Source organism: Physeter macrocephalus, chromosome 8, assembly GCF_002837175.3.
Source record: "Physeter macrocephalus isolate SW-GA chromosome 8, ASM283717v5, whole genome shotgun sequence".
Lineage (NCBI taxonomy): Eukaryota > Metazoa > Chordata > Mammalia > Artiodactyla > Physeteridae > Physeter > Physeter macrocephalus.
The window spans coordinates 27,682,856-27,697,777 of NC_041221.1; the positions used below are offsets into that span (position 1 = coordinate 27,682,856).

The following is a 14,922-nucleotide window of genomic DNA, read 5'->3' on the forward strand; positions in this document are numbered from 1 at the left end:
ACTGCTACCTGGAAGCTCCCAGCTAAATAACACACCTCCTGTTGCTTTTCCCTCCTTCCTTACCTCACTCCCTTTTCCCCTCAACGCTTGCTTTCCTGGGATTGCACTCCGAACGAATTGGTGACACACATCCATGCCCCGGCTCTGCTTTTTTAGGGAACTCATTGCAAGATGTTCTTGAGTTAAATGAGGTCTGTGGTCGAGTTAGAAGCTGAACATGGTAGACAGGAAAAATTCCTGGCTAGTTTTCTTTTCAGTAACTGAAAATGCAATAGGATACTGCAGTAACTGGACGCGAGGCGTGAAGCAATTCATGCCCCTGTAAGTGGGTTACACTGAGCGTTGTTGTAGTAACAACAGATCAGCAATCGATTTCCTACACAAGAGAATGAAGGGAAAGATCCTATTAGCAAATGAACTTCGTGCCTCGTTATATACCAAATATGAGCGAATTTAATGAGATGCTTCAATGGGACTTCTCAAATAATAACTACTTTGCCTGGAGAAAAATGAACACATCGTGGTAAGCCTGTTACACAGAAACCAGAACTGAAAAAGGCCAGATTCAAGGAAGCCACTTCCTGGGCAGCCGCTAGATGGAGAGCTTAACCATCCCTTGGATTCTTTACCTAAAAGAGACACTCCAGGCTTGGCTCTGCCCTTATTCTGGTTGTTAAGACTTTGCTATTTGACAAATAAAGATCTACTTACAATAACCTGAGAATGTAAGAACTGTCTAAATTTTAAAAGTTGAGAATTGTTTTATGATAGATAATACAAAAGTAGGATAAACATAGAGCACAGAGAACATTTTCGTTGTCCATCGGCTGTATTTTCTTCCTGATGCTCCATTAGCTTCCTACTCTTTGGAGAGAGGCATTATTATAGTGTTTGATGAGGGCTTTGGCTTTGTTTTACTTTACTTTGAAGGGGTATGGGTGTTTGCTGGGGTTTTTTTTTTTAATATTTTAGTTTTATTGGAATACAGTTGATCTACGATGTTGTTAGTTTCAGTTGTACAGCAAAGTGATTCAGTTAAACATATACATGTACTCACTCTTTTTTAGATTCTTTTCTCACAGAGGTTATCACAGAATATTGAGCAGAGTTGAAAATTTAATTTTTATTTTATATTGGCATAAACTTGATTTACAATGCTGTGTTAGTTGCAGGTGTACAGCAAAGTTGATTCAGTTATACATATACAAACATCTATTCTTTTTCAAATTCATTTCCCATTTAGGTTATCACAGAATATTGAGCAGAGTTCCCTGTGCTCTACAGTAGGTCCTTGTTAGTCACCTATCTTACACTTTGTAGTGTAGGGATCCACTACTTCCCAAGCGCCTGATTTATCCCTCCCCCTAACATTTCCCCTTTAGTAACCATAAGTTTGTTTTCGATACATATAAACCTGCTTCTATATTGTAAATAAGTTCATTTGTATTTTTTTATTAGATTCCACATATAAGTGATATCATTTACTTGTCTTTCTCTTTCTGACTTACTTCCCTTAGGATGATCATCTCTAGGTCCATCCATGTTGCTGCAAATGGCATTATTTCATTCTTTTTTATTATTATATATTATATATTATTATTTATTATATATTATAATATATATTATATATATATTATTATATAATATTCCATTGTATACATAAATACCACATCTTCATCCATTAGGTGTTTGCTGTTTAAATAAGGTGTTTTGATAACCAAAAAAAAAATCTCCTAAAGAGCATTTCTCAAATGAAGCCAGGGAAAATGGAGGCCTGAGAAGATAGAAGTGCTGGGAGCAGGGGGTGCCCGTGGGTGGAGGACGTGATGCCTGCAGATGGAGGAGAGGCATAGGGCTATTGTGATCACAACAGCATATGTATTTTTTTAATTATTAATGTGGGAAATAGTTTACGACAAAAATCTTCCCAGCTTCATAATAAGAGATTCGTAAAATAACTTACTTAGAGGTATACGATGGAATTCGACACAGCCATGAAAAATCACGTTCAAGAGGCATTTTAATGAAATTGAGATATGTTTATTATGTGTCAAAAAATGAAAAGAAATAGGGCCCTGAAAGAGTATGAATCAATTTTTGTAAAAAAAAATTTTTTAATTAGAAATAAATTACATATACATGTATGTGGGGACAGAGGGAGAGACTGACAGTGATTATTTCTGAGACTGAGAGGTTGGCTTAATTATTTTTATGGGTTTTGTTTTGCTTCTCTGTACTTCCTAGGTTTACCTCTGTCTTATTTTTATTTTAATTACTAGCATTACTCTCTACCTGGCCCTGTTCTAAGCACTTTATAAATAACAACTCACCAGATCCTCACAACTTACTTATGAAGTAGTTACTGTTACTTTCCCCATTTTTACAGGTTAAAACATTGATGCACAGGGAAGTCAAGTTACCTACTGGAGGTTACACAGCTAACGAGTGCTGGAGCTAGGATTCAGACCCAGGAAATCTGGCTCCAGATTCTGTGTTGTTAAACTAATTTTAAAAAGAAAGAGAGAGAGAGAGAGGAAAAAAAAAAAAAAAAAAAGGAAGGAAGCAAAGAAGAAAGGGAGGAAACTGTTTGCCCCAAGGGAACAATACACATTTGCTTTAAAAAAAAAAAAAAATTTTTTAAAAACCATTTCATGCCTCTAAAATTTTATTTTTAAAGGAAATCTGTTTTTTTAAACATCTTTATTGGAGTATAATTGCTTTACAATGTTGTGTTAGTTTCTGCTGTATAACAAAGTGAATCTAAAAGGAAAAATATAAACTGAGAAAAACAGATAACATTGAAGGTGCTAATCCTGAACAAATTCACTGCAGGAATTCAGAATCATGCAAGTAAACCGTCTTAAGAGAGGCTCTTCATTTTCTTTTCTGAATACTTCGTGCAGGCAGCTGCCCTCGCAGAGCACAACCAACGTCCAGGGTCTGGATTTACCCCTCTACCCTAAACAAGTCTGGACTTTGCCTCTCCAGAGCATGCCTCAACCTGACCAGCACGAAAGTCATCATTTTTTTTTTGAACCATGTAAAAGAAAACCAACTTGTAAAACAGGGGGAAAAGGCATAATACCCAAGCTGAAACTATGGCAAACCTTAAATATGAGTTCACACTCTTTAAGTTTGTCTTCTTCAAGACCAAGGTCTGAAAATGAACCAATGACATCTTGCTGCCCAAACCAACCAGCCAGTTGGGAGCCCGCTCTGCTGAGCTCTGTGTAAGAAGGGAAAGCGCTCGCTCGCCTGAACTGTTCCCTTTCCCCTAGATGCATGCTTTTCATGGGCTTTGGAGGAGAGGAAGGAAAGGGGGAGAGGCGGAGGTGGAGGGGAGGAAACAGGAGCAGGAAGGATCCTGGAGGGATGAGGAAGAGGGTGAGAGAAAGGAGGGGAAGGAGAAGACAGAAAAGAGACGGGCAAGGTGCAGGAGCTCTTCATTTTTCTACTACTGGGGTTGACATGTCAAGGAAGGGGTCACAAACATATGCTGAAACTCACAAAGCCTAAACACAAGAAGAGAACCATTTCTTTCTTATCCTCTGTCTCTAGGTGCAGACTTCAGGCAAATATCGTCTGCAAAAAGTGGTGAATGGGTCCTTATCTCTAAAAACAGTCAGGATTAAATCTGGTAAAGAAGTTTGAGTGTTATATGTAACAAGCATTCAGCAAAATCCTTTATTTCACTGCAATATCCTCCAGTACACAGAGCAGGAATTAACAGACTTTGTTGAAAAGTAATCTTACTATAAATAAAGCAAGTGCTGTTTAGGTGATGAAGACCCAAGCCCCAGAAGCTACAAGGTAGTGTAACAAACCCCCAAGGAAATGCCACAGATGTTCATTTGCTCATTCAGCTCACCCAGGTACCTAGCTTCCAGGAAACAGGTATTTTTTAAGTAGTCAAGGATTAAGTTATTTTCAAATAATTGTTCAAAGGAGCTCTCTACTCCACAGAACGAACGGTTGGTCTGGTCTGCATCCACCAAAGATTGGCTGGGTGGTGCTTGCTACTTGAGCTGCAGGAACAGGAATTGCTGAGCTAAACTAAGCAGCTGTGAAGAGCCTGGAATTCTCCAAAACCCCAATGTTCTGCACAAGATGACTGATTACCCCCACTCTCCCCCAACGAACACACTACTCCCACCATGTCCATCAGACCTCAATCAGAAAAATCCACCCAGGGAATTCCCTGGCGGTCCAGTGGTCAGGACTCTGCACTTCCACTACAGGGGGCTACGGTTCAGTCCTTGGTCGGGGAACTAAGATTCCGCAAACCACAAGCCGTGCATCGAGACCAAAAATAAAAAATCCACCCAATTCCCAGATTACCCACAAAATTGCACATAGCACATTTAAGAAATCCAGAGGAGGATGGAGATAAAGGTGAGAATGAAGGAAAACCCATGATATCTCTTTTCAGAATTTCTGTATCACTGGTTTTTTGGTTTTGTTTTTTAATTTATTTATTTATTTATTTTTGGCTGCGTTGGGTCTTCGTTGCTGCGCGCGAGCTTTCTCTAGTTGCAGTGAGCAGGGGCTGCTCTTTGTTGCGGTGAGCAGGCTTCTCATTGCGGTGGCTTCTCTCGTTGCAGAGCGCGGGCTCTAGAGCGCAGGCTCAGTAGTTGCGGCGCATGGGCTTAGTTTCTCCGCAGCATGCGGGATCTTCCCAGACCAGGGATCGAACCCGTGTCCCCTGCATTGGCAGGTGGATTCCCAACCACTGCACCACCAGGTAAGGTCTGTATCACTGTTTTAAAAGATCATTTGCACCTATCTTTGCTCTTAAGGCTTTGTCCAAAACAGATGAATATTTAACCTAATCTCTTTATACTTATTCATTTACTGACCATGTGCTAGGCCCTGTTTTATTTCTTTGGTGCCAGTGGCCTTAAAACTTGACTTTAAACATCTATTTTGAAGAAATTCCACTGCAAGAATACATCTCTCTAGCCTCTATCCGGGGGGATTCCCTTGTAATGGAGCTGGACTTATGTAACACACTTAATAAAGAACTGCCAAGTCATCGGTATTCCACTGCCATCTAATGTTATTTCCCAGTACTAAAAGGAGATCAAGAAGGTAAGAATACATTATTAGCCATTTTTAAATCTTTATGGTAAATTAAAAATATTAGCTCACTGGGTATATATTACTACATAGTTACTAAAACTCCCTGGATGAAACTTAACCAACCTCTCCTAAACCAACTATCACCATGGAGGCCGCTAGGTAATGACCCAGTGACTTCTTCAGATGCCTTAATTATCCCAGAAACACCAAAGCTCTTTTTCAAGAAGTGGAAATCTATTTCTGTTATTCATTAACACCCTTAAAGTGTATATAAGCCAATGATAGGGAAATGAGGAGTCAAAAACACAGGGCATGATTAAGGTCCTCAATGAAGGGCCAGTGGGCGCCTACTTTTTTCCTTAGCGGTGTCTGTCTACACATGCTTAGCTTTAAAATGGAGATCTAGAATTCTAACAAAGATAAAATTAGGTCCCAAAGTCATTATGAAGTTAATGAACAAATATAACCATGATGCAGATGCTACAATAGGTTCCTAAAGAAGTTAAATATGCTGTGCTTTCATTACGCTGTTTTCTCTTTAAGCAGGTGGAACATATTTTCAAGGTAAATGAAGGGACTGGGAGGGGTTTCTCATTTTTAAGCTTCTAGGTCTCCGTAAGCCTGGGAAAAGGATACTAAATACCCAAGGGTTCTGAGATGAATTTTCTCAGCAAAAAGAAAATCAAATATTCCACCCACTTTATTATCAACTGTGAAGGTAACAAAATAGAGATGACATAGAGTTTAGCCTCATGAAAAGACTACTCAGTTAATAAACCTTTATAATTGCCTCATATACTCAGCATTGGGCTAGACACGGACAGACATAGGTGTTTCCCCTAATAGCATGAGGGCAAAAATAAAATGAATCCTATAGTCCATCCTCAAAAAAAGTTTGAAAAGCATGAGCATGGCTACAAAAAGAGATTTGCTGCATGGGTGGTTCTGGAATCAGCTCTGCTAATTAACAGTCACACCCCCGTGCAGTAAGGTACCCAGAAGCCAGCTGTGATGCCCTAGCCTCTTGAGGTCTAGATGAACCTGGCCGAGCACCCATTCCATGCCCTTTCCAAGACTTCAGTAGACCCCCAAGGGGCTGAGGGGCTCAAGATAACCCCAGCTCTGAGGTCCTTCCTCTAGGGGTCCATATGTACAACGCAGCCCACTGCTCAAATTCTAGGAAACAGCAAAGTAGCTTGTGAATAGAGCAGACCCCATAGAGCAAAAGGAGGAAGACAGTTTCCCAATGAAACACCGGGCATTCCCATTCTCAGGCTCTCTGCTCATCCCTCGCCTGGGGGATTTTCCCATGACTCTTCCACTGCACTTGACCCAGCCCCCATCTGCAGGCATCCCCCAGCCTCCGTCCAGCCTCCATCTCTCCCTCCATCTCTGCTCCACCCCTCACCCACCCAGACAGTGAGCCTGCAGTAAGCTCCTCTCCTGGGTTGTTCTGGCTTTGCCCTCAGGTCTCATCTCCTATCTCTAGTGACTTAACAAGAGTTTGTTTTTCCCAAACAAAGACAACTTCCTCCCTCAAAAGGAATTCCGCCATTGATATAATTAATTATGTACACTGGCCTTCCTGGAAAAGTACAATCATCCATTCTGAAATGGTTGAAATGATAGTATACATTAAAGAAAGGTAGACCTTTAAAATCATGACCATAAGAAACTTCAGCAAAACAGTCGTATCATGAAGAAAGACAGAAGAGTAGTATCCTGTTGTAAAATGACTCATTACGCATTACAAACATGAAAAGATGCCTAACCCCAGACACAACAACTACGTATAATCAAAGTCTGCTATGACACGGAAAATAAGCTTAACCGTTCTTCATCGTTACTAAAAGGAGCCACCATAGGGCTGACAGTCTTCGCCACTTATAAACTTCAATGGAAAAGGAGTCGTAACCTAGTTGGAGAGCAAGGACCTCATTTGAGAGCTCTTCGCCCAGCTCCTCCTCTTTGCTCCAAGACTGTTGCCCACCTAATCCGTCAGTCTGTTGCCCTTACTGCTTTGCCTGGAACATCTCTTCTCCCTGCGTGGCTGGCTGTTCGCCTCCTTAGGTTCAGCTGGAACAGCTGTGCAGGTTCATTGTCACAATCCAGCTTCAGCAGCATCTGTCCATCACGCATGAGTGGCAGCGAACCCGTATCAATGCAGGTAGGCTGACCACATGCCAGGACCTCCCGGTCGTACACTTGTCCTCAGACAAGACTTGGAGTGGCTGATGGAGGCCAATTTCAGGCTTTGCCCACACTGATTCCCCTGTGCTCTTCATGCATTTTGAGTAACCACAGGCACTTTTTGCTGAGTCGGCTTTCATTTTAACTTGTTTAGGATTTTCAGCAGTGTTTGGCATGCTTGTCTTCCCAATGAGATGGTTAAACCTTTTTGAGAACAAAGACCTGTACCTTCAGTTTCTTTTACTTCCGCCACATTGCCTTGTAGAGCACAGCACGTGTAACATGCTTTTTTTTTTTAACTTTCTATTTTATATTGGAGTCTAGTTGATTAACAATGCTGTGTGAGTTTCAGGTGTGTAGCAAAGTGATTCAGTTATACATATACATGTATCCTTTTTCAAATTCTTTTCCCATTTAGGCTGTTACATAATACTGAGCAGAGTCACCTGTGCTATACAGTAGGTTCATTTAACAAATGATGCCCGATGCCTCACCACCAAAGCCAGCCCAAGGGAAAACTGGGACAAAGGCAAAATTAGCCTTTAGCCCCTTCCTTCCCTCCTTCCTTCCTTCCACCTCCTCTCTACTTCTCCCCTCCCATCCTCCACCAGGGCCAAGAGCTCCCAAGTAACCCATTAAAGCACTTACTTAGGCCAGTGTGGGGTGGATCTCGATTTAGTGGGGTCTGAGGTTTACTCAAATTGGGGGTCCCACATTAAGAAAGAGAAAACAGAGTTATAAACACAAAATTAGGCATTAAAGTGAATATTTACCTAGAAAGAAAAAATAAAATATAACAAATTACAAATTTTTTAAGGCTGGTAACACAAAAGCCAGGAAATAAATAACAGACTGTATTAATTTCCTGGAAGACTTTTATGCCAAAATAGATATACATATAGATAGAGATATAGTTTTGGCCGAAAACTCTTTGATCTCCTCTTCTTACAACAACTTTGCAATGTCTTCTATAGAGTGAATGCAAAAATAATTTAGTCCTTCCTCCAGCAGGGATGATTGAAATTTGTCTTTTATTATGGAGAGACGGGGTACTCAAAACATGCAAGTTCCCAGACAGATGTACTGGCTATTTACAGTTTACAGGTTTGTACCCTACAAACACAGGAATTTTTCGCGCAGGCTCAGCGGCCATGGCTCACGGGCCCAGCCGCTCCGCGGCACGTGGGATCCTCCCGGACCGGGGCACGAACCCGCGTCCCCTGCATCGGCAGGCGGACTCTCAACCACTGCGCCACCAGGGAAGCCCAAACACAGGAATTTTGATCAACTCTATTTTGCATAATTTCTATCATAAAGGGAAAAAAATGTATACTGTGCTTACAATTATTACATTATCAAGAACAGTCATGACAGAAGAGAATTTTCATTTTTGAACAGACATTGATGAGAACCCAATCCTCTGCTTTGGGCACACTTGGTGATTAAGTGTTTTTCCTAGACTAGCTTCTGGCTCATCCATTTCAAACCTGGTTTCTCCTCCACGGAGCCCATCCTTCCAAGCTGGGCGCCACAGAACACCTTCACATTGAACATGACCTCAGCCCTGGACCTTTAGGTCATGAATCTGGCCAAGTGGACACAGCAGGAGGAATGCATAGCAGAGACATACAGCAAAATATATTTGTGCTAGCTCTTTGATATATCGCCCCAAACCTACAGGGAATGTTCTCAACTTGGCTTCCCCTTGCATCTTAAAAATGCCTGTTGCCATTCCAACTTCACCCAAGAACAAGGAAAGTTGAATGAAGGTGAAGTTAAAATGGAAAGAGACTTAGTTCTTCGCCAATGGCAGTTAAGATATCTTACTTCTGCAAATTGTACAAAAACGTACATCCGTTGAACATATTCCTGGGTCCTCCCCGTGCAAGTGGGGGGCCTGAAACCTAACCTTCAGTAGTTTCACTGTAAACCACTTCTAGACTATCCTCACTAAGCTGGGAAAATGAATAACATTTATTAAGTGCCTCCTCTCACACTGTATTTTACATTTACTAACTCATTTCATTCTAAACATTATCTTGTGAGGAAGGTAATATTTCCATTTTATAGATGAAAACACTGAGGTGCATGGAAGTTTCTCAGGGGACATCCAAAACAACTACTGCCATGACTGCTTCCAGTGAGGGAGCTAGTGGACAGGACTGGGATAAAGACATGCTTTAAATTGTTTATGTCATTTGAGGGGTTTTTTCTTTATTTTCCATGACTACTGACTACTTCTTAAATTTAAAACTATGTATTTTAAAGGAAAAAAATAAGAATTCATACTAAAAGGGAAATTACTAATAATAGATTGATGCGGGCTTCCCTGCTGGCGCAGTGGTTGAGAGTCCGCCTGCCGATGCAGGGGCCGCGGGTTCGTGCCCCGGTCCGGGAAGATCCCACATGCCGCGGAGCGGCTGGGCCCGTGAGCCATGGCCGCTGAGCCTGCGCGTCCGGAGCCTGTGCTCCGCCACGGGAGAGGCCACTACAGTGAGAGGCCCGCATACCGCAAAAAAAAAAAAAATAGATTGATGCATTTTTACCACTGTTATGTGTTGAATTGTGTCCCTCCCAAAAAAGGTATGTTGAAGTCCCCCCAGACATCAGGATATGACCTTATTTGGATATAGGGTCCTTGCAAACTGCACCAGGTTAAGACCAGGTCATTGGGATGGGCCCTAGTCCAATAAAACTGGTGTCCTTATGAGAGGTGGGCATTGCTCCCATTGAGAGGTGGGGTCTCTGCCATCAAAATGAGGAGGGAGGAAGTTGTGACTGTTTTGACCACAGCAGAAGTAACTCCCGTGTTTAGGTCATAAAGGTGAGGCAGCTTGGACACCCCAGGACACCAATGCATCACAAACTCTTAGTCTTTACCCAAATAAGCTAAACAATGTTCAGAAGTGGCCCACCCAGCTTTCAGCCCTCCAAGAGTAAGATTTTTTGATTTTTTTATTTTTTCCAATGTCCAAGCAGTCCAAGGAAGTCTATGACCACTCCCTTGGGGATGGGTGCAGGAGGCTTCGCCCACATCCCACAGCCAAGCCCTGCTGGCCCAACCTGGAGGCTGCCGCAGCAAGAAAGGAAGACATTCTGACTCTTCATATTATCTCCCCTGGGGCAGAAATGTTGGCCCATGGGAACCCGATCACAATTCTACCACCCCCATCTGGGGTAGGAACAACGGCAGGCTTTCTCTAAACGGCCTTATTAAAATAGCATAACCTCTGGGCAGGCATAAACTTTGTCAGGAATCTGACAAGCATCACATGTTCACCCTCCTTTCTCAATATGTATAATCCACCTCCTGCAAGACAGGCCGAAATCACTTACCCAAGTTACTCAAAACCAGGAGGCAGCAGTCACAATTTGTTCACCTCATCTGGTCCCCAAAGAAAAGGGGGAGAATAATCATTAATTGTGTAGTGAGTGTTAGGGGAACTTCAAAATCATCAAGGGCAATTTGAGAAAAGGGTCCACAGGAAAGCATGCGATACATACTGTAGGAGGGGAAGTAGGGGAAGGGAGGGAGGAAGGAGAGAAGCAAGAAGAGATGAAGGAACAAAGTGAGGCGGGGGAGGAAAAATGGAGACAGAAAAAGTCAAATTCCCCGGAGCCCTTCCAAAGTACTCCAAACACAGTAGGTACTTAAGGCAATGTGTTTTGAATTGAACCAAACTGCTCAAGTATCCTCTAATTCTATCTTTCCTACCCCAGCCTGACTCTCAAAGCATTTTCTCTAGAGAGGAGTTAATACGGAAAGAAAGCATTCATTCAGATTCTAACCAACAAACCACCCATGGGACCTGGTGATGGGGTGGGTCTGGCCCTGAGGGGAGGGGACACCTGGATCCAAGCATCATCTTGAATGCTGACCTCCCCCCAGGAGTGTCATGCAATAGCCTGGGAAACCAAAATATCCCTGGTGGGCAGTTTACTCTTGAGCTGAAGCTCTTGATTTTTATTCATAAACAAAGTAAGGAGTGAGCAGTTGTTCCGCCCTTTTTCTGTCGGTTAAAAGTAAGGCTACAAAGAGTAAAACCAAATGCAAACAGCAGAGAGGTATAAATAAACAGCCTCGGTGCTCGGTGCCAGGAAAGAGCTTAGCATGACTAAAAGAGAAAATGTTAACAGGTAAACTTCCTCCTGACATTTCTCCTGCAGCGGGAACCAATTCCTCGAAATAGCCCTATTCATAGCAGCCTTTTTCTAATGCTATACTAGCCTCAGACAAGGGAGATGAACAGCGTCCTCTACCCTCCCCAGGGAATTGAAAGCTCCGCAGCCGGTCACATTTCCCAGCTGTAACAATTTATATGTCTCAGTGTCCACTTGCTTTTATTTTTCCTAAATAATGTAACCACAGAAATCCATATTGAAACTGGGCAGGAACTTGTGGGGCCCTTCTGGGTACAAAAGACCCTCCGTGTCCCCCATTTCTTGTTAGTAGAAAGGGCTTTAGTCTCCCAGACCTTCCCTGAGTTCCAAAGAGCAGATTTAAGCAGTTACTAATTAGGGAAGTGAGGGAATGCAGAAACAAAGGAAAAGCAGTCAAGCAAGAAAAGTAATGATACCTAAAACAGAGTCCTGTTCCTCCTCAAGGGATATTCATAACCATCTGACACGTATCTTTGAATTGTTCTGCAGAAACTAAGGTGGAGGTGGAGGAGGATGGAGGATGGTGACTACAAGTGGAGGATGGTGACTACATGCTGACCGCAAGCACGCAGATCCCAGACTGGTTGGAACCATTAGGCTGATGATTAAGATTCCCAAAACATCACCCCGTTACCTCACCACCAACCAATCACAAGAAAATCCATAAGATGCATCCCTCACCCCAAACGTTGCCTTTAAAAACCCTCCCCGAAAGCCATCAGGGAATATATATATATATATTTGACAATATGTTTGCATTTTACTTAACTATATAGTTTAAATATATACCAATAATTTATATTTAAATATATAAATATTTATAGATTTACCATATGTATATTCATTATGAAAAAATTTTAAATAAAGGAAAAAAAAGAAAACTAAAATCCTCTTTAATGCCACCAGCCAGAGATCAATATTTTGGTATATGTCCTTTCAGTCTGTTTTCTATACATATTTACATACCTTTTTTATTTTTATAAAATTGGAATGATATCGTTTTAGTGGCCTACTTTTTTCAGCCCTAAAGTGAGCATAATTAATAAAACATAAGGGAGCTTCCCTGGTGGCACAGTGGTTGAGAGTCCGCCTGCCGATGCAGGGGACACGGGTTCGCGCCCCGGTCCGGGAAGATCCCACATGCCGCGGAGCGGCTGGGCCTGTGAGCCGTGGCCGCTGAGCCTGCGCGTCCGGAGCCTGTGCTCCACAACGGGAGAGGCCACAACAGTGAGAGGCCCGCGTACCGCAAAAAAATAGATAAATAAATAAAATAATAATAATAATAAAATAAAACATAAGAATATGCTATAAGGCTAATAGCCATATTTTAATATTCTTACAGGGTTAAACTTGATAAATTTATGTAAGATTATATAATATATGGATTTTAAATTAAGGAATACAAAAAAGACATTGGTATTAGCAGTTGCAATACCATCTGTCATTTCAGGGTCTGTTTTTCTGGACAGAAAATGGGTAAAAGAGTCACTAAAAAGATTAAAGTGAACTAACGAGTATTTGTCTTAATGAAACACAAAGTAGATATATTGGAAATTCCAAGTATTTATGACATAAGTTATATGAAAATAAGAATATTAATGAGTCTACCATAGCAAGATGATCACAAGAATAAAACAGGTAATTTTCTGCAAGGTAAATATCTACAGAGGGGAGGAAAATGTTGAAGTATTATATATATAAACTATATACATTGCTCTTAATTAAGTCAGTAATACAATTTATGTTTATTAAATCATGACAGGATGCATATTTTATTGATTAGCATAACATATTCCTATAGTAATATAGTTATAGATAGCGTAAATGATAAAATGTAACCACAGAAATCCATATTGAAACTGGACAGGACCTCGCCGGGCCCTCCTGCGTACAAAAGCCCCTCCGTGTCCCTAGTTTCTTGTTTGTAGAAAAAGCTTTAGTCTCCTAGACGTTCCCTGAATTCCAAAGAGCAGGAATCACTTTTGGAGATAAATGCAAAAACAAGTACCTGGATTTTTTCTTCCACTCCACAATATTCATTTAAGAGAGCGAGCAAAGCCAAATGCAGCGAAAGCTGATTTAAATGCACAGAGTTCGTTTCCGGCCCTTTCTCACCTGCTGTGCACTCAGGCAAAAGTAAAAGACACCAGGAAACTGCCCAATGGGGCTTCCTCTGCACCTCACCCCTCTCCCTCTCTCCAAGGAAACTAAACGCTGGCTTTTGTCCAAACCCAAGGGCTAAGGAGAGCTAGTTACAGCCAACAACTTCCCACAAGAGCTGCCTCCGCCACACCGGGACCTATTTGATGCTCGCTATGGGTCCAGGGTTGCTTGGGTCCACGACGCAGCCCACTAGTGGCCTTAACGCAGCAAGTTGAAGACAAAGGGGAGAGGTGGTCCCTGAACCTAGGCTTTTGTATTTTATGAGTGCCCTTTGGCCTCCTGAGCAAAACACGCCAAACTCAAAACCCGGCAACTCTAGCCGCTCAGGCTCACGGAGGCGCTTTCAGGACCCACGCCCTGAAGCTGAAGCCCGCAACTGAGGCCCGCCCCCGCCCGTGCGCGGACCCCGTGGAGCCGCGAGCACCCGGCAGCTGGGAGGCCGCGCATGTGCCGTGGCGGGGCGGGCCGGGCGTGGGAGCCGCGCGGAGCGAGCACGCACAGTACCAGCTTGTCCATGGCGCTGCCTTCCGGCGCTCCGCGGGGACACGCCACGGGTGGGGGCCAGCCGGCCCGCGCTGCTCCCCGGCGTCCGCTCGGACTGCTTCTCGCTCCGTTCACCGGGCTGTTTGCGGCTCAGGCGGTCGCCGTGGCGACGAGCTTTGCTCCGCCTGGACCGGGTTCCCTCCTCCCGCTGCTGGTGCTCCAGCGCCTCCCCGGGCTGGGGGGTCCAGAGGCACTTAACGCCGCAGCGAGCTCGCCGCCGGCTCCCGGAGAGCAGAAGTTCAGAGGTTTCGGCTACCGAGCCCCAGAAGCCATTTCTTGGCTGCTTTCCGTCCAGTTTCGGTTGGCTCTGAGCTGAATGTTCCTGCTCGCATCAACCAAGTCCCCTTGTTTGGAGTGTCTCTTCTGAATTTTATGTTTCTAGCTTCAGGAGAAAAATTTTCTAAATGAGATTTAGAATGTTTCCACTTTAATTCGCACATCTTCCCACAGTCTTGACTCATACTCTGGTTCCTCTCGTTGTGTCCTTGTCGGGTACCTTCACAGCTGATTCTTCAGCCTAAAACTCACTGGAAATGTTTAACCTTGAGTTTTAACCTGGAGGTGACAAAGATAATTTCCTAAATGCTGTCTACCTGTCAGAACAGTAGCTGCATTGGCATGTGTGAAGATTCCAGGAACTTTGCCCTAAACGACTTTACAAAGGAGAATATAAATATTTTATCTCTGCAAATTGTCCTCTCTCAGTGGGACTAGCCCTGACCGTTAAAAATATGTTTGCCACATGTGTCCGTTTATAGCTCTAGGAGCCACGTTTTTAACAAGTAA

General features: G+C 43.0%; 1 protein-coding gene across 1 annotated transcript in view; it reads right to left on the reverse strand.

Annotated features, from left to right (window-relative positions):
- The window catches only part of DNAH5 (dynein axonemal heavy chain 5), a 258,228-nt gene extending 243,952 nt beyond the window's left edge, over positions 1–14,276 (reverse strand). The window contains exon 1 of the mRNA XM_028492810.2: positions 14,098–14,276. Coding sequence (XP_028348611.1) covers positions 14,098–14,109 — 12 coding nt within the window. The 5' untranslated portion in view covers positions 14,110–14,276. The remainder of the gene's footprint in view (positions 1–14,097) is intronic.
- Between the last annotated feature and the right edge of the window lie 646 nt (positions 14,277–14,922).